Here is a 23,158-nt window from a genome sequence, read left to right as displayed (position 1 = left end):
ACTCGTTTATAACTGAAGAAAAATCTAATTGACATGCAATATCACCGTGAATGTTAAGCACTGTGAGCCCCTTCAAACACTCTTGTCCTGTTGCAGGACAATGATCGTTCTTCACTTGTTTGAACACATTGAATGTGCATTCACCTGAGGCCACTGAGACGGGGGACTGACAAAAATACAGCATGTAATTGTGCTGTGAGGAAATACTATCAGCAGGCCGAGATCAAATATTTCTCGGAGCAGTTCTTTTAGCTTGCCATCCAATTTAAAGTGGGTGGAATGTGTACATTTCGGGAAGACCACCTCATCACAGAGATCTCTTGAAATTCTCTTCTTGTTCCTTTATTGAAACTGGTTAGCTGCTGAATATAGATCTTCGTCATTAGTTCTCTGAACTCCCAAAGGAGCCCTGAACGGGCACGCCTTTGTCGCAGTGACTCAAATCGATGTGTAAGACCAGATTTGATGGAGTCAATAATAGCCAAAAAATAAACAAACCCCGCCCACCCTTGACTCCATGGTGCGTCAGATGGAAACGTCAAGGCACGACTGGTGGAAAGCAGAGGAAATGTCCCAGCAGTCTGTTGTGGCAGAATGGGGCACGGGAGGGTTTTACTGGGTGTGAGCCTGGCTGCAGGAGGGGCAGGCTGCCTAGGCCACTGGGGCAGGCAGCTTGCCCTCAGCTTGGGAGAAGATGGCCCGACCTTCAGGCCAGCTCCTCTGGGGACCCAGAAGCCCAGTTCTCTGTCTACAGGTGGGTGTGGGGCTGCCTCTGTGGCATGAGGGCCTCGTCCCCATGGCGACGGCTGGGAGGTCAGCTTGTCTGGGCCACAGGGATGGGCACTCTGCTGGCCTGGCCCAGTGTGGTGGCACCAGGCTGGCTGCTGCCCAACTCACCCTGACTGTGACAGGTACAGACAGGTGCCTGTGGCAAAGCTTTATCTGCAATGGGGGGATAAGCAGAGCCAGGGCTGACGTGGGGTGTGAGGGTCTGATTCCCTGGGTCAGGCTGTGTGTGTTTTCTACTGTCCTGCAGTAACCCGAGGTAGGTGCCTCAGGTTCCCCAGGCACAGCCTCAGTGCACAGTGGTGAGAGGAGTTCCGGTGTGATGACTTCTCACACGTAGGCAATGGCCCTCCCTGGGCTTTGTAACCTCGGCCACCAGGTGACACCGTTCTGCAGGCAAGAGGACAAGGCGCGAGGAGGGGCTGGCTGGTGTGAATTGGAACTGGGCTGTGGAGTGGGCAGTCTGGTCTGGCTGGAGACAGAAGCAGGAGGACCAGGACCTGGCTCAGGGCCCCTCTGGCCCCTCCCCAGGATGGATGGTGCTGACGGCTTCTGGTTCCTGCGTTGATCCGTCTGTTCTAAGCTGTGTCCCTGTCACCCCATAACCCGCCTGTCCCCCCGCTGAGTGAGTCATGTCTGCCTGCAGCTGGGAGCAGGGCCTGGGGACCCCCTATACTCCATGACATCCTCCTGCAGCAGTGGCGCCGTGAACTTCCCCACAGCAGTGGCCAGTGAGCGCCAGCAGCGAGCAGAGGAGCAGAACACCTAGACAGGATCTGGCTGGCAATGAGAGGTTGATGCCCCCCGCCCCGTGGAATGGACACGTTACAGGGCAGATGCCTGCAGCAGGAGGGGGTCAGGTGCAGCAGGTGAGCAGTGCAGCTGGAGAAATGGGCTGAGTGCCAGGCAGGTGCAGTGAGGCAGATCTCCAGGTGGGCTGGGCAGGGAGGCAGTGAGGACCCCCCAGAGGATAGAGCGGGGCGGCTGCCCTGGAGAAATGGGGCAGATCCCTGGGGAGGCAGAGCAGCTCTCAGGGGCGGCAGGGCTGTACCGGTAGCACCAGCAGGGCTTCTCTATAGCCATATTGAGAGACCGAGAGCTCTTCTGCAGCCAGAATAAAGAGCAGCCGCCAGTAACTGTGAAGCTACAGGGCACATACTCACAGTCCAACTACGCTTCAGTACAATAGTGGCCCATCAGGCTGCTAAGAGGGAGACCCCAGCCTCATGCCACCCAGTGTCTCCAGATAAAGAAACAGATCTCAAGATGGGTAAAGAAAACTTAGTATCAGTTTGTCTGGCAGACAAGGACTTCTCAATAGCTGAGGTTGTGGAATCCCCATTTGAGGACGATTGTCTCCGCTCGTCTACTGGTTTCTGTAGGATCTATGTGTGGTTTGTGATTGCTCCTGCCTGCTGTATAACTAATTCTGTATGGTGTAAGTCAGTGAAGGTGGTGGGTTATGACCGGTTAGGTAACTCTGTTACCGTAGGTTACAATTGGTTAGTAAAATTATACTAAAATAACTGGTCAAGGTAGCGCTAAGCAGGACTCAAGTTTCACTACTTAAACTGAGGTCCAAGAAGGAAAGAGCAGGAAGAGAACAAGGGTGGAACAAGGAAAACCTTAAGGGACAAACCTGGGAGGACTCACTCCCCAAGACCAGCACTGCCAGGCCCTGAGGCGCAGCAACCAGCATCCAGAGAGGGGCTTTGTGTGTCCCAACAGGAGAAGGCACCGGCCGTAGCAGGGTAGGTGAGCATGACACCGTGCGCTTGCCATGGATTCTGCTTTCTTGGTAGTTGTGACTGAAGAGAGCGTAGGAATATGTGTGTGTGAGGCTTTTTCAGAGGCACAGCGCCTGCAGACCCGCAGGGAATTCCGCCCTGCGCCCTAGGAAGTGGGTGAGGGTAGGAATTTAAATGTCCAGGGTCACGCCTTGAGTCCTATGGACTGGGTGAAGGTGTGTGTGTCCCTGAGCGTGGAAGGGATGAGACATTTGTGTGGGTACCGGGGCAGATCCCTAGCGCAGGGTGGTGACCAATGTTTCCCCTCATCTTCTCTATCCAAGTGTGACCAATTTTCAGCGCGCACCACCAGTAGAAACAAAACCTGGCAGTGGGCGTTCTGCTTCCCAGCGAGGTGCCATTGGGATCTCTCCCGGCTGGCCATCCAAGCACTCAGCTGATAGGGAACAGTGGTGGTGAGAGTCCCAGGGGCTGGAGTGGATCCCAGGGGGGCACATTCTGCGGGTGGGCAAGGCAGAGACCAGGTCTGGTGGTCAGGGCCCTGGGGCAGGTCTGGGGGCAGCGCCCCTGAGATGCCTCCCACAAAGCACAGGAGGCCGCAGTCCTTTCCAATCATTGTTTATTAGTCGTTTGGAAGCAGTTACGTTCCCTCTGTAGGACACGTCCCACCCGAGCTATCCCAAGGGAGTTACATGGAGAGGTGCGATTCCTTCAGCCCACGGCTCTCAGGCCCACCTGGGCCCCCAGGGCCAGAGGAACGGCAGGTCCCAGCAGGGCAGGGCTGGCGCCGGCTGCCCATACAGTACAGCCAGGTGGAGGGTGGGCACAGGGCTAATCCCATCAGTGTTAGCTACTTGGCTCTGCCGATAGCGCCAGCCCCTCCCCATGTGCTGCTCTGCCCTCCCATGGGGGGATGGGTCAGCCAATCAGAGGCACCACTGCAAAGAGCTCGGGGTGAATGTCACGCCCCCCGAGCTCCTCCAGCCCCTGCTGGTGCGCGTGTCTGAGCAGGGAGCCTGCCCAGAGCCCACGAGCTCCTCCATGGCAGCCGTGCCGCATGGCCCTGGGGACAGGCAGACACAAGGGGCAGGGGATTCAGGCTGGCTGGCTGAGGAGCCGTTCCTGGCACCAGGCACCACTGCCAGCTGGACGGAGTTTTGGGAGCAGCTGGGAGGTGATGGGCCGAGAGCTGCTGCCAGGCCATTGGCCCAGGTGCTGGCGGCAGGTGGGGCCCAGCACATCGCTGTCCTCTTGGAGACCTCCTCCTCCCCTCAGCCCCCATCTCCCACAAGGGCCCGGTCCCGCCCTGCCCGGCGCTACCCCCGCCCCACAGAGGCTGGCCTGGCTTTGCCCGCAGGGAGCTTTAGCACCAGTGGGAACAGCGTTTCCCGCAGTTTGTTATGTGCTTCCTGCTGGAGCGAGGCCGGGGAGCCCCGGGCATTGGTGGGGCAGTGGCATTCCCTCCGGGCGCCGGCGGAGAGTGGCGGGGTGGGGGCGGGGCTGTACTCAGAGTTACATTCTAGACCATGCAGTAGCACCAAAGTTCATGAGGTTAACGGCAGCAGTCTGGCTGGGTTACTTCCGTTTCCTGCCACAGTACTTCCCTTGTGCGCAGCCCACACCACCTGGCAGCGGAGAAAGGAGGGGTGAGTCCAGCGCTCGGGGCGCCGGGCGGCGATGGTGTAGGCCGCCAACAGAGCACAGGCTCGCCCCAGCCCGAGGGCAGCAGCCAACATAGGGCCAGGGCTCACCGTACCAGTGCCGCTGGTGGGCACGGCTGCCCTGCCAAGACAGAGACTGCTCCCACCGTGGGAGTGGCCTGGCTGAGACCCTGGAGGTGGGGCGGCTGAACCAGGTGCCAAGGCTCTGGCTAGCTGGGCACAGCAGCTGAGCCTGAACACGGGCACCTTGACGGGCACCTGGCACAGCCAGGGCAGCAGGACCAGGCTGCACAAAGCGGGGAGGCTGGGGGACCCCAGGCTGAGCAGCCATGTGGCTTCTTCCCCGCCAGGTGTGAAAGGCGAGTGGGGCTTTCCCCTGGCCCAGCCCCTGCGGGGGCACCTACCTCTGTAGCCCAGGACACCCAGGGCCCCACCAAAGCTCTTGGGAGGTTTTCCTGTGGAGAGGTGGAGAATACAAGCCATCAGCCCAGCGCCCGAGGCGTGCACAGCCCCGCTGCTGCAGGGAGCATGGCGCGTGGGCCATGGACTCCCCACTCAGCTGCGTGCCTCCCGGGCCTCCGTCCCCAGCACTGGGGGCTTACAGGAGCCACAGGCAGCTCAGTGCCTGCCGGATAGTTCCCCAAGTCCCTCTGGCCAGCGGGGCAGCTCCGCGGCTCAGCAGTGCCCGGCTGCAGCTGCAACGCACAGACGCGCCCGCCCCAGTGAGTGCAGCAGGCTGGCTACGGCGCCTGCTGCGCCAGGGACGAAGGCAGGTACCTGGCTGCAGTGGGGAGGCCCAGCCAGCGGCTGCCTGCACCAGGGCTGGGCTGGAGCGGGGCCTGTCTGCCAGGCTGCTGGGAATGTTCCCAAGGGATTGGGGGCTGCTCTGACCCCTTCCCCCTTGTCCCGGGCAGAAGGGGCTGTGCTGCAGGGAGCCCTAGGGAGAGTGCCCTGCTCTGTGTTCCCTGGCTCGTCCCAAGCTCGCTGCCTGCCATTGCCCCCAGGAGCTGACAGCTGGGGTAAGCAGGCTCTGGGGATCAGCCACACTGCGCTTCCGGCAGGGGGTCGGGGGCTGCATCTGCGGGTCCCAGTGCACCTGGCCCAGCCCTGCTGGCATGACGCCCACTCACCACCGTATCCCAGCTGGCCAGCAAGTCCACCTGGAAGAAAGCAGCTGCCTTAGTGCCAGTCGGGCGGGAGCCGTGCCTCCCTTCAGACCACCGCCAGCCTCCCCCTGCCCCACACTTGGCCCCTCCCCAGAGTGGGCCGCCAGCCCCAGCGCCCGCCAGCTGAAGGTGCCTCGTTTCCCTGCCCCACCCCCACACATAACAGCACAGCCCCCAACCCGGGAGGCCCCAGCCGGGGCAGGTCCCTACAGCTGCCTGCCTGCAGCTAGGAGGGGCTGAGTGTGGGTGGGCAGAGACACCCGGCAGATGGGAAGGCCTTGTCTCCCTTTGCCTGTACTACCTGAACCCATGGGCCTGGCGCCTCCACCCGGGCCACCCCCGCCTCACCCGCTCAGACTGCCTCCAGGCCACCCCAGCCTATGTGCAGTGGAGGACAGCACCAGCCTGGGCACAACCCTGGGCACAGCCCCCTCCTGGCCACACCCAGCGGGTGCATCCCCCAGTACGGGCCCTGCCCCTTGACTGTAGCACAGACAGGCAGTGCTGGGAGCCCCCGTGCAGCTAGGAGGCCCATGTGGTGGAGAGATGCTGGGCGCGGCTCATGGTCCCGCTGCCAGGAGATACCTGGGTAAATGGGAGACAAACCGAAGCCAGGAATTCCAGCCCCTGGAACGAAGCGAGAGGTGAAGCTGGGGAGAGCCCTGGCTGGGCATGAGGGGGCCGGGCCATGCAGCCCACTACATGCTCTGGGCCTGCAGGTCACACCAGTGTCCTGGCCTGCTGGGGGTGCCTGGCGGTGCCGGGGCAGTGCCAGAGGAGACCCAAGGTCTGGCCTGGCACCATCAAGGGCCTTATTTGCCTGGCCCCGTCCTGCGCAGGAGTAGGATTCCCCAGCGCCTTGTCCATATCTGATCACGGCTTGGCCTGACCTCAGCAGCAATGGCTGTGACTCCTGCGCCCCACCTCCTGGGCTGGGCTGTGGGAACTCAGCCCAGGGCACCAGTGCCAGGACCCAGAAATCCGTGCCAGGCTCTGGCTGGCTAGAGGAGCTGGGCTGCCTTGTACCCGGGGGCAATGCCCATAGGTCCTGGCAGCTTGTTGGGGAACCCGCCTGCCTGATTCGCTGTAACCTCTCTGAGGCTCAACACAGTGGGCCCTTCCGAAGGCGCCACTGGTCCCAGCACCCCAATGGGGTGGGGTGTGCAAGGGATTCTCCAGGCAAAGCAAGCCCCCCACATCCCCATTCACTCACCTGGCTGCAGGCCCCCAACACCAAGCCCTGCAACAGCAAACAGCCAGTCATTACTGCCTTGAGCACAGTGCAGCATCCCAGCGCCGTGCCCCGCCCCCACCGCAGCCCCTGGGGGGAGAGCCGGGGCTGGGGAAGCCAGGAGCCCCCCGCCATGCCCCCTGCTGGGAGAGCCGGGGCTGGGGAAGCCGGGAGCCCCCCCACCATGCCCCCTGCTGGGAGAGCTGGGGCTGGGGAAGCTGGGAGCCCCCCCTGCTGTGCCCCTTGCTGGGAGAGCCGGGGCTGGGGAAGCCGGGAGCCCCCCTGCCACACCCCTTGCTGGGAGAGCCGGGGCTGGGGCAGGCAACTCCTGCCCTGTTTCCTGCACTGGTGCCGGACAGGTGGCCCTAGTCTGGAGCCGCCACTCCTGGTGCGCTGCTGCAAAGGGCCCGGCCCAGCGGCCTGGTCTGCCATGGCCAAGGGCTTTGGGGCCTGGGCCCTGGCGTCGCCTGTCCTAGCTCCAGTGAGGTTCCTCTCCCAGGCCCATGGCCCTGGCCCCAGAAGCCCCCTTCCCAGGGCTGCTCTGCACCCAGATGCCAGCTTCCCCCTGGCACTGGCCAGGCGCTGCAGCACCCTTGCCTGCTGGCTGCCAGGCCCCAGAGCCCCTGGGTGGGAGCCCTGCAGTGAGGGCAGCCCCTCAGAGCCGCCCAGGGACACATCGAGCTGTGAGGCTGCTTCCCTCGCACCACAAACCGATGGCACGGCCGTGCAGCCTGCGGCTTCCCAAAGGGCTGTGCTCGTGCATGGGCACACCCAGCTAGCCGGGCATGGGCACGGCCATGGCCACAGCCACGCATGTACACGCATGGACATGACCTGCACACACATGTAAATGACCTGCACACACACACACGTTTGCACACGCAACTGGCGTAGGCGACCCGTGCACACTCGCGCGCACACTCACGCGCGTGCGCACACACACACACACACGCAGGTGCTGGCTTCCTCCTTTCTCCAGGTGTTCAACACCCATTCGTTTCCACTCGCCCCCTTTCACACCCTCTTGCCGGGGCCTCCCAAGTGCCACCAGCTGGCAGGAGGGGCAGAGAACTGATGGGGCCCTGCAGGCGGGAGGTGCTGGGGGAGGAGGCGATCAGTGGGGCCGGGGTGGAGGGGAGCAGGCTCTCGGTGCGCGCTGGCGGCCGGTGGCACCTGTGTGCACCACGCCCACCCCTGCCCCATGCACACACGCTGACTTCTCCGGGCTCTGCCAGGCCCCCGTGGGCGCTTGGGGCTGGCTAGGCAGTGACTGGGAGGGACTCAGCCCCAAGCACTGTGCGAGAGGGTATGCACACCCCTGCAAGGCTCTGCGGTTGGTGCCTGCTCAGAGCAGCAGGCACAATGTGCAGGCCACGGGGGAGCTCCTTGCTCGGCTTGTGGGAAGGCCCAAAGCATTACTGGGCTCAGACAAGATTCATCTCCGTTCTTGGAGCTCAGATCCAGCAGCGGCTGGTGGCCAAGATGGTCAGGGCCATGGCCACGGCCACGGCCCCATGAGCCAGCTGCCCCAGCCCCATGCTTGTAAATCACCCTGCTCCGTCCATTGCCTGTGCGCTGTCGGGGGACAGGCGACTGGGTCGGATGGACCCTGTGGTTGTTCTCATGTTCTCAGGTCTCCCCTGCCGTCCGGCAGGAGGGTGCACCAGGGCCGCGGCACTGGCTGTGGGAAGCTCCTAGGGGGGCAGGCCAGGCAGGGGAGAAGGGGCCCCGGGGCGGCTGCAGCGGCTCTGCGGGAAGCAGCTGTCAGTCTGGTGAGAGCGGGGGTGGCTCGGGCAGCTCCTCGGCCCCAGCCCAGAGGGCAAAGCAGGTAGGGGGGCTGTGGAGGGCAGAGAAGGGCCCCTGGCTGGCCCAGTGGGAGGCGCCTACCATACTTCGGAGGCTTGACGCCCGGCTGCACACCGACCTGGGGGATCCCTGCAGGGGAGAAGAGCGCAGCAGTTAGAACAGGAGCTGCCCAGCATCCACTGCCCATCTGCCACCCGCTGCCCTGGCATGGTTGTAGGGACTGGTCTGCACTGCAGGGCAGGCCCAGCCCTCCCTCCCCGCTGGTGCCCAGGAGATGCCCGCCAACGGGCATGCCTCTGTGGTGAGGGCGGCATTGAGGCTGCATGTGCCCTGGGAACCAGACCCCAGTGTCACAGGACGTGAACTTACCTGCTCCAGGTACAAGGCCTGGGCTGGGCACTGCTCCTGCACCGGGCACGAAGCCTGGGATGACCCCAGCTCCTGGTGTGACAACAGGCACCCCGCCAGCCCCAGGTGTCACGACCGGCACCCCGCCGGCCCCGGGTATGACGCCAGCACCTGCGGAGAAGGACAGGGCTCAGGCTGGGACGGACTGGGACCGGGTGCAGCCTGGGTTCAGAGGCCAGCATTGCAATCCTGTGATGGGGCCCATTACCCAGACCAGACCCAGAGCCCTTTGCCCCCCCACTGACACCGCAGGGGCCGCCAGCAGCAACGTGCGCTGTGCACGAGGGCTGAGATCTGAGCCGAGCAGCAGGCTCTCATGTCCTGGGTGCACCAGCCCCAGCCATGGCCTGGAGACCAGCCTCCCGCCAGCGGTCAGCTGTGCCAGCTGCTGTCCTGTGGCCAGGCGGGAGTCAGACCCATGGCTCAGCCACCTGCTGGCCCAGGGTCCCACAGCCAGAAGGGCCAGGCCAGGCGGGGGCTGCTGGAGCAGAGGGAGCAGGGCTAAAGGGGGAGGCGGGAGGGCTGGAGCTACAAGGGGAGGAGAGACCCAGGGCAGCAGGGAGAGAGGGAGGGTGGGGGTGGGAGGGGGAGGGGCAGCCTGCCCCAGAGGGGGGCCGGGAGGCCTCACTCACCATACTTGGCGGCTTTGGCGGCGGCGGCGGCAGCGGCGGCGGCGGCAGCGGGACTGACACCTGGCGGAGGGCGAGGGGAAGGGTCAGGAGCCTGCCCTGGCAAATGGCCCGGCTCAGCCGCCCTACCCCTGGGCCGGCCCTGGCTGCACCCACACTGACCCTGTGCCCCACGGTTCTCCCTCGCCAGCTGCCCTGCCTGGCACTGCTGCCTGTGCCCGTCGGCTCCACCTGCTCCCGTCCCTGGGCGGGCCACAGCCAGAGCCAGGGGGCAGGGGGCTGTGTGTGCCCCCCTCTGCACCCACATCCTGCTCTAAGAGCGGGGGAGGGTAGAACATCACCCAGACAGGGAGGGGCACCCGCCACCCTAACCCCCAGCACCAGCCCCACTACCCCCGGCACCAGATTCCCTCCAACCCCCAGCACCAGCCCCCCCAAACTCCCCGCACCAGCCCCCCCAACCCCGGCACCAGCCCCCCTACCCCCGGCACCAGACTCCCTCCAACCCCCAGCACCAGCCCCCCCCAACTCCCCGCACCAGCCCCCCCAACCCCGGCACCAGACTCCCTCCAACCCCCAGCACCAGCCCCCCCCAACTCCCCGCACCAGCCCCCCCAACCCCGGCACCAGACTCCCTCCAACCCCCAGCACCAGCCCCCCCCAACTCCCCGCACCAGCTCCCCCAACCCCGGCACCAGACTCCCTCCAACCCCCAGCACCAGCCCCACCCCAGCACCCAGCACCAGCCCTTGTCAGCCCCGGGCACCAGGCCTCTACCCCACCAGCCCCGGCAGTCAGAGAGGTGAAATCAGGCCTGGCTGGGGAAGGAGCGACACAGGCTGGGAGAAGGGAGCAGCCCGGAGCAGGTGGGGTGAGGCGCTCGGGTAGGAAGTGCAATAGAAATGTGCTCAGAGAGTGGAGGGCCCTGTCCGGGGAGGGGTGGGGAGACGGGGGCCCTGTCCGGGGACGGGGTCTGTCCAGGGAGGGGTGGGGAGATGGGGTCTGTCCGGGCAGGGGTGGGGAGCCAGGGGCCTCTCTCAGGCGCTGGCCTCCCCCTTTGCAGGTGTGAGCAGACTGCCCAGGTGGGCTGGAAATCCAGGCCCCACTGGGAGCCCCATGTGCCGGCTGTGGCCAGCAGCCACCTGTGGAGGCGGAAGGATGGACTCACCGTACTTGGCGGCTTTGGCGGCTGCGGCGGCTGCCGGACTGATGACTCCTGGGGAGAGAATGACGGGGGGCATAAGGCGGGTGGCGCCACGTCCCCAGGGAGGGAGTCCCAGGAGCTCTGGGCCCGTCCCAGCCCTGGAAAGCCCTGCTCCTGCCGCAGGGCCGAGGGGCCTGCCTGCCCTCTGATGCACCTGGGCGTGCACCTGACTGCAGCAGGGCACCATGGCACTCTGCCAGCCTCCCCACCAGGGCAGAAGGGTGGGGGCAAAGCAGGCAGCTGCTTCAGGGCCTGACAGCTCAGACGGGAGGGGGCCGGGAGGCTGCTGCGGTAGAACTGGCGGTTGCCAAGAGCCCTGGGCCCTTTCCATCACTGTGTAACGCATCTGGAGGGGACAGCATGGAGCGCCTTGGGCTGGCTGCTCCCACCTGCCCCCTCTGGAAGCATGGAGCCTGGCAGGCCCCCGCCTCTCCCAGAGGCCCAGCAAGGCTGTCGTACCCCCCTTCGCCCTGCAGTGACATTACATGAGTGCACCAGTGAGGGTCCCAGACCAGGGCACAGGTCCTGTCTCCCAATGAAAGCAAAATGTACCTCCAATGCCGGGCACCAGGCCTCCAACCCCGGGGGCTAGGCCCACACCTGGGATGCGTCCAGTCCCTGTGGAGGAGTTCAGCAGTGAGGCCAGGGCAGGAAGCTGGCTTTCCCCCCAGAGCTGGGGGCCCATGATGGCTGCAACAGGGCCCCTGGTGTTAGAGAGACATGAACGGAGACCCTGGTTTGCCACCTGCTCCCTCATTACTCTCTCAGCTCAGGACCAGGCAGGCCTTGCCTGCAGCCACCCCAAACAGCCCCACCCCCCCTTTCCATGGCCATACATTCACCCCTGCGATGCACAGGAAGCAGGGCCCCTGGGGAGTGCTGTGAAGTGCCCCCTCCCTATGCACAACGTGCCCCACTCTGCAGAGGCCAGCGCCATGTGCTCCAGGCGCCCGGTAGGAGGCAGGGCTGCTACCAGCAGGTCAGCCTTTTGGGCTGGCCACGGAGCTTCCTTCTCAGCAAGCGGCACTGGAGACGGTTCTTCCAGGCGACCCTTAATGTGCTGTCTGTCCTGCTCGCACAAGGGTGTTACCCATCGCACCACCTCACGGCGAGTCAGTAGGGTACCACTTAGCATTCTATCACCTCTCCCCCTTGAAATTCCACATCCCACCTGCACAGCTCCAGTTGTTCAGGGTGCTAGTTTTCTAATGACGGGATCTGAATACCTAGCTACTAGGCTATCTGGCTGCCCACCGGTTGCAAAAAACGTCTCTGCTCAGGTTGGAATCTTTGAACCTCCTCATACTGCAGCCACCATCTGCCCAGTTTGCTTCGCCAATTTGTTCTTTCTGAGGAACAAACTGTAGCCGTTGATCACGTCTGTTTAATTCTCTGCTGTTGGTCTCAATCACGCGTGATCTGGGAGCTGAATTCTTTCGCTTTATAAGAGCTGGAGTTCTCCATCTTTTTTCTCCATCTTGTTTGACAGGAACATGGTCTCCAGTGATGTCCGTTGTCAAAATGTTCCAGGAGGTTTTTTTGCCTTTATCTCCAATTTGGCTACTCTCTTCACATCTGACTACTCCAGAGAGAAGTTCTTTCCCAAAGTTGGAACAGGAGTTCTGAGTTGTCTGCCCACTAGAAGCTGTGCTGGACTGTGTCCAGTAGCCACAACTGGTATTGACCTGTAGTGAGAAGACCAAGGAATGGATCTTACTGCCCTAGGATTTTCTTGAGTGTCAGCTCCCCCATCCTCTCCGTTTGTTTGTGGGCAGTGTGGGTGGCGAGTAATAGGAAGAAAATCGTACTTTGCTCAGAATGACGTCAGTTCTGCAACAGTGAACTGCAGTCCACTGCCCATGACTGGCTGTCCTGGAACACCAAAGTGAGCAAACGTGCTTTGCAGTTTCTCCTTAACATGTGTTGTGCCTTTCGCAAAAAAATGTCCATACTGTGATGGGACAGGGCTTCTGGACACAGCTGAGGAAATCAATCCAGAGTCTTTGCTTAAATCTGGGCCACTTACAGCCCCAGGCTGGGATTTCCTTCTCACTAACGCAAATCCAACCAGCCACAACAGCACCTCCGCCAGCCCTGCTGGCCAGCCAGAAACCACACAAGCAAACTCACAGACTTCCCAGCTGCTCTACCAGCTCAGACCAACAGCCCCAAACTCAGGTGAGAGGTTCTTAAAACCTATGTCAGCAACACCACTCAGATTCTTCTGGGCCCCAAATCACCACGCCTGCCAAATCCTTGAGATCTAAACATCTACAGATTAATTAACAAAAAAAAAAAAAAGAACAGGGTTAGACAGAAAAAATTTTGAAGCGATACTTTACACACATCAATTACAGTTATTGCTTGATTGACGCAGCCAGCAGTGTTCTATGCTCCCTTTCTCTGAAAGTCCATCCCCAAAGGGGTAAGATTCCAGGTTACAGATTTCTTGTTACTGGAGAATTGGAGATCTGTTGAGCTGGAGTGGAACACAGATCCTGGAAACAGGAACATGAACAGGAACACCAGGAACAAAGGACATTGACTTTCTCTTCAAAGATGGACACTGCTAGGTCCCTTTTATAGTTTTCCCCCTGTGGAGGGGAAATCCCCTTTCTCCTTCCCATCAGGCCTGGAGAGTCCAGGTGACCTGGTTCAGGTAGGCTGCTGTGGCACTCTGCCACTGGCTGTTGAGCTTGCCAGCACACTCCAGTCCATATACATGTGTAGAATGGATGTCTGGGCATCTGGTTTCCATCCCATTGTTTAGCCCAAAGCCACCTGACCCAGGTGGGCCATTGTGGCCTGTTACCATTGGATGCCTTCCAGGAGAGAAGACCCACATTCCAGAAACGTGTGTCAGCTGTCTGAGCCTTTTTGAGTCAAACTACAGAGCCAAAACCCATAACTCTACCTACAAACATGGCACAGACATATAAGTAGCACACACAAATTCAGGGCATCCTCAGCTGTCACTAGACACCTCATATGGCCTCCCACAGCCCAATTTTTGGTGCCAATAGATACACTGGGCACATAAATGGCTTCCACGTCCAATATAAAAATCCAGGCATGTGACACATGCCTACCAGGAAATGACGTCCTTTGAACTTGCATAAATCCGCAGCTCCTCCCTTCCAAGGCCTCTTGGGTAGAGATGTCTGTACAGAGCATGATCTGCCAGTGTCTCCAGTGTACTGATACTGCCGCTCTTTTCTAAAGACCAGTCTCACAGAACCACAGAATCCTAGGGCTGGAAGGGACCTCAGGAGGTCATTGAGTCCAGCCCCCTGCCCAAAGCAGGATCAACCCCAACTAAGTCATCCCAGCCAGGGCTTGGTCAAGCCGAGACTTAAACACCTCTAGAGATGGAGAATCCACCGCCCCTCTGGTAACACATTCCAGTGCTTCACCACCCGCCTGGGGAAGTAGTTTCTCCTAACACAGGAAGGTCTCAGAGGACGTGACCCCACTCTTATGCGTCTGACCCCAATTCCTGTAGTAAGCCCTGTACTGTGATTTCCAGTTGTGCTTAACTCACTGCCCCCGCCCTGGCTCAACCCCCCTCTGCTCCGCACGGCCCCAGCTCAGCCCCCCTCACCCAGCTGTGCTCCCCACCCGTGCAAAGCTCCTGTTCACCCCCACTCCCACCTCTGGCTGTAGCTCACCACCCCTCAGGCGCCGCTCTGACTCAACCTACCCAGCCCCGGTTCAAACCCCCCAGCATGGCTCCAGTTCAACCTGCCCGCCTGGGTTCAAACCCATCGCACTTGGTCCCGTTTCCATCCTCCCGCCTTGGTTTAACCACTCTGCGCGCGGCTCTGGTTCAAGCCCCACATCCCCTGTGCGCAGCTTCAGCTCAACACCCCACCTCTGGTTCAACCCCCTGCCAGCTCCACCCACGCCCAGCTCTGGCTCAGCCTGCCCCTCCGAGGCCCGGCTCACCACCTGAGCAGGGCTCTGGCTCACCACCCCCGTGCACAGCTCCAGCTCCACCCCAGCCCTCACCCCCTGCACCCCCCACCACCCCAGGCTTAGCGTCCCCAACCCACCACCAGGCTTAACTCTCCTCTACCACCCCCCCTGCCACCCCACCTCAGGACTTACCATTCTGCTCCTTCCCCGGCTGCAGAATGTGTGTTCCGCCGGGCAGAAAGCCGGCCCCGACTTGTGCAAAATTGGGGTTACACGAGGGCACGTGGAATGGAACCCTCGTGTACTCTGAGACCTTACTGTATCCAACCTACCCCTCTCCCTCTGTAACGTCAGACCATTGCTCCTTGTTCTGCCGTCTGTCACCACTGAGAACAGTTTCTCACCCTCCTCTTTAGAGCTCCCCTGCAGGAAGCTGAAGGCTGCTATTAAATCACCCCTCAGTCTTCCCTTCTGTAAACTAAACAAGCCCAAATCAAATCCTCCATTGCATTCTTCTATGTTCCTGGCACGCAGCGGCTGAGAAGGTCGGTGGGCTTGGTCCATGTGCTCTCTGAATGCACAGCTCTCGCCTTTGTGTTCTGGGGTGAAGGGGCCCACACGGCTCAGGAATCCCGAGGGCTCGCCCGAGCCGTGTCAGGTGACTGTAGCTCAGGGAGGGGCGGAAGGGGACTGGAAACCGCTTTTGAGATGATGGTCACACCTGTTCCCGAGTCAGTGTTCAAGCCAATAGTTTTCTGGTGACTAGACAGTGTCATTCTCCAGTCTGGCCTGTGTCAGCACGTTTGGTGTATTAACAAAGGAACTCAATGATCTATAAGGCCAGCCAACCCCCTGACTGCCATGGCATGTCAAACAGCTGCAACGTGTCCATACTATTCACACGTACATTGATTACACCTTGTGTCTTTGGCTAAGTATCCATCTGACGGGTTATAAATTTCTCTCTGTCCTGTAGGTTCTGTCCGACAGGCGTCGGATTCCCCAGTGGCCTTGGGGGTTTGTGGGAAGGCTGTTTTCATTTACGGCTCCTAAACTAGCTGCAGATGTTTCACGTTGCTCTTGCTCTTGAACTAGCTCAGCCTCCTTTGCTCTTGCGTGACTGTGAGCAGGTTTAAATCTGTCTGCACTCATCGCTCCTCTAGCTGTAGTTGTCTGTTTACACCATAACCAGCCTGTCTCTGAGATTCTGGTGTTCTGCATTCCCCAGATCAGCTGTCAGCTAATTCATGCAGAGCTATTGTAAAACATTCCATGCTTGCTTCCGATGCTTGAACTCTCTGGTGGAAGACAGCTCTTTCCTAAACCACTTGCTCTGAAGTACACAGCATGCATCAGACGTAGGCCGACCGCGGTCCTAGTCCTCCTGGTGACTGCCTGCCCAGTCTCCCCAGCGCCTGCTCACACTAGCCAGCGTCAGAGCGCTTGGGCAGAGGCAGCTCCTGGTTGAGAAGGGCGGAGAAGAGTGGCTGGTGCGTGAGATCCTGCGGCCTTTCTTCTCCTGCTCACCACCGGGGCTAGGCTCCTTCCCGCGCCATGTGTCATGATGTGCTTCTTGCAGACAGGGAGCAGAAGGCCTGCTGCCAGCCCAGCAGATGCCTGTACTCGTGGGGCAGGCAGCAGCAACTCCTTCCCAGAGAGAGACCCCGGGGATCGGTTTGCACGAGGATCCGTCAGTGCTCTGTCCCGAGAGGAGACGGACACAGGGCTGAACAGTGAAACAGAGCTGAGCTTTCTGGTACAGCGGGGGAAGGCCCACACAGGCCACGGCAGGGGCACCTGATCCACAGAAGGGGAATGCAGGCTGGGCGCTCCCCATGAGGCACTGCCCTGTGCCAAGGGACTCTGGTCTCCTGCTGCGCAGCAGGGGGTCTTCATCTGCTCTGCGCCAGGGAGTCTGCCACACGTGTAGACGCAGCTTCGTTTTAGCCGTTTTCTCATTGGAGCTTTTAAATATTGTATCAAGCTCAGCCCCACCCCTCCCCCATCTAACTCATGGGACCAGGGCAGTGAGGGGGAGCAGCTACTGGTAACAGCAACGAGGCAGGAGAGAGAGAGAGAGAGAGAGAGAGAGAGAGAGAGAGAGAGAGAGTGTGTGTGTGTGTGTGTATGTGTGTGTAATATATCACATGCACATGATGTGTTGATTGCTATATGTGTATCACCAAGAAATGTGGGGTTGTGCCTTTTCCCCTGACAAGACCCCGCGCAGTACATCTCAGCACAACACACAAAGGGCTGTGGGAACAGCAGTCAGTGGTGCCACAGGGCTACCACAGTGAGAGAAGTGCTCCCCGGCACGAGGGCAGCCCTGGCGAGAAGGGCAGGGCTGCGCAACAATACCAGAGGGAGAGATGACTCACCATACGCCGCTGCTTTAGCTGCTGCTTTAGCTGCTGCTTTGGCTGCTGCTGCGGCTCCTGCTGGGACACAGGGGCGGGGGAGAGAGTCAGACCTCTGGCATAGGGAGGACACAACCCCACAGGGCCATTGGTGCATCCAATCAGGCAACTTCACCTGCAACTCCAGGGACACCACCAACACCGGGCACCACACCAGGGATGCCACCGACACCAGGTGCCACACCAGGGACACCACTAACTCCGGGCACCACACCAGGGACAACGCCAACACCGGGAACGACGCCTGCCACACCAGGCACCACACCTCCAATGCCAGCCGCACCTGCAGAGTTACAGAAGAGAAGCCCAGTTCCAGTCAAAGCAAACCCAGAGAGCCAGGGGAGCTGGGCTGGGGAAATTCTGCTGCTGTGCATTCCCAGCATGCCACACACACCAAAGGAAGGGGCACTGAAAACATCCAGTGCCATCCAGCCAGTTCATCTCAGGCCTGCGCTAGAGGGACAGTCCAATGGGAGAGAAATTCATTCTCAAGAGGGATGAAATACCTTCTACTCCAGCTGGAATTAGGGAGTGTGTTAACACGCAACTGCTAAAGCTATACAAATCTGCTGGATTGGATATCTGACATCCAAGAGTTTTAAAAGAGCTGCCTGAGGAGGTCCCCGACACACTGATGTAGTTCTGTAATAAATCATAAAACCTGGGCAAGTCCCAGAAGACTACTAAATTGCCAATCTATGCCAGGAGTCAAATGGGGAAGTAGGATGACCCAGAGAGCTACATGCCGGGTAGCCTGACATTGATCCTGGACAAAGTCATGGAAGGGCTGTCAGGAAAGTATTAGGGATGGCAGCATGCCTTTCGCCAGGGTCTTGCAGAGAACAGGCCTGGCACAGTTTGGGATGAACATACAAGTCTGGTAGACAAAGACAACTATGTGGATCCAAAAGAGAGGTCTCGACGCTTCATGCTGCCCCATCAGAGCGCAGACAAAGCAGGAGGCGAACAGGGGCAGCCACAGCTCCTAGATCCTCGGCACTTGGCCCCAGGGCAGAATCTTTAATTACATTCTTGGCGATGGGTCCCGCTGGGACCAGCTGCTGGTGCAAAATCACCTGGAGTGGGACCAGCTCTGGTGACCACCCTCCTCTCCCTCCCCCGGAGCACCCCTCTCCAGCCCAACACGCCCTGCCAATGACCTTCCCTCTCCTCCCTCACTCACCCAGGCGCCTGCCTGCTCTCCTCTCTACTCCTGCTCCCCTCCTGCATCACGCCTGTTGCTCCACTCAGCGCTGGATGGCGGCGCCGGCGAGAGGGCAGCAGAGTAACTCAGGCAGCCTCGCATCGCGTGGAGTCCCCTGCACTCCCACGGCCCCTCCCTCCCTCACTGCCTGCATGGGGCAGCTGGGAACTGAGGCCATTATGTTTAACGTGGATTCAAAACGGGTTAGGAAAGAGCTGAATAAATAACCCATCCCCAGGTCCTGGCAAGGGGCTCTGGGAATTCACTGCCTGGCAACATCCAAATGTTTTCACCCACATCCCTAAACTGAGCCACAGGGTGGTAGCCTGCACAGAGTGACAGGGGGTCACGCTCTGCACCCACGCACTGTCCGAGGTTCCCTGTGCTTCTGAGGGCTGCAGGGAGCCTGGCCTCTGGCTGGCGCTGGGCTCTGCACTTGGGCAGTGGCCGAAGGACGGGAGCTCTCTGCTGTGTGCTGTGGGATGGGGTGACACTCCTGGGGGACGGGGAGGGGAGGGGAGGGGAGGGACATGGGCACATCTCAGAAGTGGCAGGGGCTCCCCCGCTCACTGCCAAAGGGACAGGCCATCGCTGGGCTCGCATCCCAGGAGCTATCCGGCTCCAGGAGTGACAGGTGAGCCACACTTCTCTATGGGCTGCATGGAGGGAGAAGGGGAGGCAGCCAGCTTACCGTACTTGGCGGCTTTCGCTGCTGCTTTAGCTGCTGCTGCGATTCCAGGTGCTGGGACACAGGAGAGAAAGAGTCAGGCCCCTGGGATGGGGAAAATGCAACCCCACAGGCCCACTGGTGGGTCCAATCAGGCAACTTCACCTGCAACTCCTGGGACAGCTCCGACACCGGGCACCACACCAGGGACAGCACCAACACCGGGCACCACACCAGGGACAGCACCAACTCCAGGTACCACACCAGGGACAGCGCCAACACCGGGCGCCACACCAGGGACAGCACCAACACTGGGAATGACGCCTGCAACACCAGGCACCACACCTCCAATGCCAGCCGCACCTGCAGAGTTACAGAAGAGAAGCCCAGTCCCAGTCAATGCAAACTCACAGTGCCAGGGGAACCAGGTGAGGGGAATTCTGCCAGTTCATCTCAGGGCTACGCTAGAGGGACAGTCCACTGGGAGAGAAAGTCATTCTTAAGGAGGAAGAAATACCTTCTACTCCAGCTGGAATTAGGGAGAGTGTTAAAAGGCAACTGCTAAAGCTAAACAAATCTGCGGGATTGGATATCTGACATCCAAGAGTTTTAAAAGAGCTGCCTGAGGAGGTCCCCGACACACTGATGTAGTTCTGCAATACATCATGAAACCTGGGCAAGTCCCAAAAGACTACAAAATTGCCAATCTATGCCAGGAGTCAAATGGGGAAGTAGGATGACCCAGAGAGCTACATGCCGGGTAGCCTGACATTGATCCTGGACAAAGTCATGGAAGGGCTGTCAGGAAAGTATTAGGGATGGCAGCATGCCTTTCGCCAGGGTCTTGCAGAGAACAGGCCTGGCACAGTTTGGGATGAACATACAAGTCTGTTAGACAAAGACAGCTATGTGGATCCAAAAGAGAGGTCTTGACGCTTCATGCTGCCCCATCAGAGTGCAGACAAAGCAGGAGGCCAACAGGGGCCAGCCACAGCTCCTAGATCCTCGGCGCTTGGCCCCGGGCCAAGTTACACTTCAGAGCAGAATCTTTAATTACATTCTCGGTGATGGGTCCCGCTGGGAGCAGGTGCTGGTGCGAAATCACCTGGGGTGGGACCAGCTCTGGTGACCACCCCACACTGGGACGACCCACTCATGCGTCTGCTGAAGCGGGTCTTTGCCCACAAAAGCTGATGCTCCAAACCATCTGTTAGTCTATAAGGTGCCACAGGACTTCTTGTCGTTTCTGGAGATACAGACCAACTCGGCTTTCCCTCTGATGCCTCCTTTCCCTGTCCCTGAGCACCCCTCTCTGACACCTCAACACACACCTCACCCAGACCACCCCCTCCTCCCTGCCTGGTGCCCCTCCCCTCCCCTCAAATCCCACTTCCCCTCATGCCTCCCATCCCCTCCCTCTCTTGCCACACCTCCTCTCCCCAAACACAGCCCCCCCACCCAGCTGCATTTGTCCTCCTGACCCGACAGCCACTGCTCTCCCAGGAGTTCCCGTCCCTTTTCACCTTACCCCCTCCTTCCTCTCCCCCAAACACCCCTGCCTTGCCCACCCTCCTAGGAAGAGCTGGGCTGGGGCAGGGGAACCAACTCCTCTGGCTTTGCAACCCCCTGAGTCCCCCTACCCCCGGAACTCCCCAGGACCCTTGTCTCCCTGCTGTCTTAGGAACTTAGGCCTCTACATATGAACCAGATTCAAACAGGCTGACGGACAGAGCTGAGCGGGTGTGACTGTCTGTCTGGGCCACTTACCCTGCGATACAGGTACGCTCTGGTGTTTTGTATGCAGGTCACTGACTGCGAATATCCTAGGTCTGGCTCTTAGGGGCTGTCGTGGTCTGGGAAATTATGAAGTTTTGTTACATGCTGTTACTGACGTGGTAAGACTGGAGACCCCCGCAAGTGGCTTTCAGACACCACGAGGGAGAAGCCAGAAAGTGTTGGTGTCTCTTTAAAGGTGTAAATACATCTCTGTATTAATAATTTTCACATGAGTATGCATCACCTCCATATAATCTCTGTCCACTGCTCCTTGGAATGGTCGGAAGCCACACTGGGATTCAGGGAGAATTTCTTCTGAGAGTAGCAGGAGCCAGCTGCAAGGATTCGAGCTAAGATTTTCCCTGCTGTTGCCAGAAGGAAGGTCCCACAATAGTTTCCCCAGTCTGACTTGTCTCCCTTCTTAAAGAGACTGACAATCAGTGCGTCTCTGAACTCCTGCGGCATCTGCTCCCTATCCCAGATCTGGAGAACCAGGAGGTGGAGCTGCTAGTGGAACTCTGGCCCATCTGCTTTGAAGACTTCAGCGGAGATTCCATCTAGTCCGGTTGCCTCGTTGCACTTCATCGCTTTGATGGCAGCTTGGCCTCACTCCGGGCGGGAGGTGTTGCCAGACCATCCCTTGGAGGCTGCTGAGGGATTTGGCCAAGGGATTCTAGGACCATGCTGGAGTGTGATTTTCACTGCCTGGCAACTGCAAGAAAAGTGTCATGAACAAAACCAAGCCTTGTGCATGAGCTTCATTGACCTGACCAAAGCATTCCACTCAGTCAGTCGTAGCGCCCTGTGGACCATCTTCTCAGAGAGCAGCTGCCCCAAAAAATTCATTAGCACCTTGAGTCTGCTTCACGACAACATGACTGCCACAGTACAGAGCAACGACAGATCCCAGAGCGACCCCTTTGAGGTCAAAATGGGAGTCAAGCATGGCCCCATCATGGCCCCATCGCTGTTCTGCATCTTCATCACCGTGACCCTTCACCTCATTGATGACGAGCTGCCAGATGATGTGAGGATTGCCTGTAGAATGAACAGGAAGCTTTTCAATCTCAGGAGACTGAAGGCTAAAAGCGAGACTTCCACAACCTCGACCATGGAGCTCCAGGACGTGGATGACAGTATGGTTGTTGCTCTTTCTCCCACAACTCCTCAGACCACCTTAAATGCCTTCACTGAAGCATGCAAGACTCTCAGCCTCACACTGAACACCAAAAAGACCGAGGTGCTCCATCAACCCTCGCCGACGGGACAATCTTATGCACCTTCTATTGAAGTCAATGGAGAAAAGCTGGAAAATGTGGAGCACTTCCTATAACTTGGAAGTCATCTGTCTGCTAAAGTCAAGATTGATGTGGGAATCCACTTCGTCTGAGCCGTGCAAGCTCTGCTTTCGCTCGCCTGCAACAAAGGGTCTTCAAGAACCGGGACATCTACGCCAAGACAAAGCTCCTTGTACACCGCGCAGTGGTTGTTCCAATGCTACTGTACGAATGTGAAACCTGGAGAACACACAAGTGTCATAAGAATCCTAAATCTCTCTTGGGAGGATAGACACATAAGCACCAGCGTTCTGGAAGAGTCGAACATGACCAGCATTGAAGCCATTATCATTCATCAACAATTTTGTTGGACTGGTTATGTGGTTCAGATGTCTGACCAGCACCTCCCAAAACAGATTCAGTTTTCTGAGTTGGAGGAAAGACAGACGAGCGTTGGAGGCCAGCGGAAGCAATATAAGGACATGCTGAAGGCACACGTAAAAAGTGCAGTTTTGGGACCGATATGTAGGAGAATCTTGCCCAAGACCATCACCAGTGGAAAGCGGTAATTTGTGAAGGGGCAGCACAATGTGAGAGGTTCTGCTGCAGCGCAGACAAAGAGAGGCGGAGAAGAAGAATCATAGAATCCTAGAGCTGGAAGGGACCTCAGGAGGTCATCTAGTCCAGCCCCCTGCCTACAGCAGGATCAACTCCAACTAAATCATCCCAGCCATGACTTTTTCAAGCCGAGAGTTAGAAACCTCTAGGGATTGAGAATTCACCACCTCTCTAGGCAACGCATTCCAGTGCTTCACCACCCTCCTGGTGAAGTAGTTTTTCCTAATATCTAACCTCCTCCTCTCCTTCTGTAACTTCAGAACATTGCTCCTCGTTCTGCCATCTGACACCACTGTGAACAGCATCTAACCATCTTCTCTAGAGCCCCCCTTCAGGAAGTTGAAGGCTGCTATTAAATCAGCCCCCAGTCTTCTCTTCTGCAAACTAAATAAGCCCAAATGCCTCACTCTCTTCATAAGTCATGTGCTCCAGCCCCTTAAGCATTTTTGTTGCCCTCTGCTCAACCTGCTCCAGCACATCCACATCCTTTTTATACTGGGGGGCCCAAAACTGGACACAATATTCCAGATGTGGCCTCACCAGTGCTGAATAGAGGGGAACAACCACTTCTCTAGATCTGCTCGCAATGCTCCTCCTAATGCACCCTAAGATGCCACCAGCCTTCTTGGCTATAAGGGCACA

The 23,158-nt window shown here is 59.1% G+C and overlaps 1 protein-coding gene across 4 annotated transcripts in view; it reads right to left on the bottom strand.

Annotated features, from left to right (window-relative positions):
* Nucleotides 1-3,136: 3,136 nt before the first annotated feature.
* ELN (elastin) overlaps nt 3,137-23,158 on the bottom strand; it is a 64,891-nt gene continuing 44,869 nt past the window's right edge. For 3 of the 4 annotated variants that reach the window (XM_075013479.1, XM_075013478.1, XM_075013476.1), the window contains 14 exons: nt 19,011-19,208; nt 18,870-18,920; nt 17,090-17,257; nt 16,936-16,995; nt 11,192-11,257; nt 10,604-10,651; nt 9,439-9,498; nt 8,768-8,917; nt 8,480-8,527; nt 6,575-6,601; nt 5,947-5,988; nt 5,326-5,355; nt 4,600-4,650; nt 3,137-4,159 (listed from right to left, as the gene is read on the bottom strand). In XM_075013479.1, coding sequence (XP_074869580.1) covers nt 4,110-4,159; nt 4,600-4,650; nt 5,326-5,355; nt 5,947-5,988; nt 6,575-6,601; nt 8,480-8,527; nt 8,768-8,917; nt 9,439-9,498; nt 10,604-10,651; nt 11,192-11,257; nt 16,936-16,995; nt 17,090-17,257; nt 18,870-18,920; nt 19,011-19,208 — 1,049 coding nt within the window. In that variant the 3' untranslated portion in view covers nt 3,137-4,109. The remainder of the gene's footprint in view (nt 4,160-4,599; nt 4,651-5,325; nt 5,356-5,946; nt 5,989-6,574; nt 6,602-8,479; nt 8,528-8,767; nt 8,918-9,438; nt 9,499-10,603; nt 10,652-11,191; nt 11,258-16,935; nt 16,996-17,089; nt 17,258-18,869; nt 18,921-19,010; nt 19,209-23,158) is intronic. The other variant, XM_075013477.1, reaches the window with a different exon arrangement.

This window comes from Carettochelys insculpta, chromosome 19 (assembly GCF_033958435.1).
Source record: "Carettochelys insculpta isolate YL-2023 chromosome 19, ASM3395843v1, whole genome shotgun sequence".
Lineage (NCBI taxonomy): Eukaryota > Metazoa > Chordata > Testudines > Carettochelyidae > Carettochelys > Carettochelys insculpta.
Note: the sequence above shows the minus strand (reverse complement) of the source record. Positions and strands in the feature narration are given on the sequence as shown.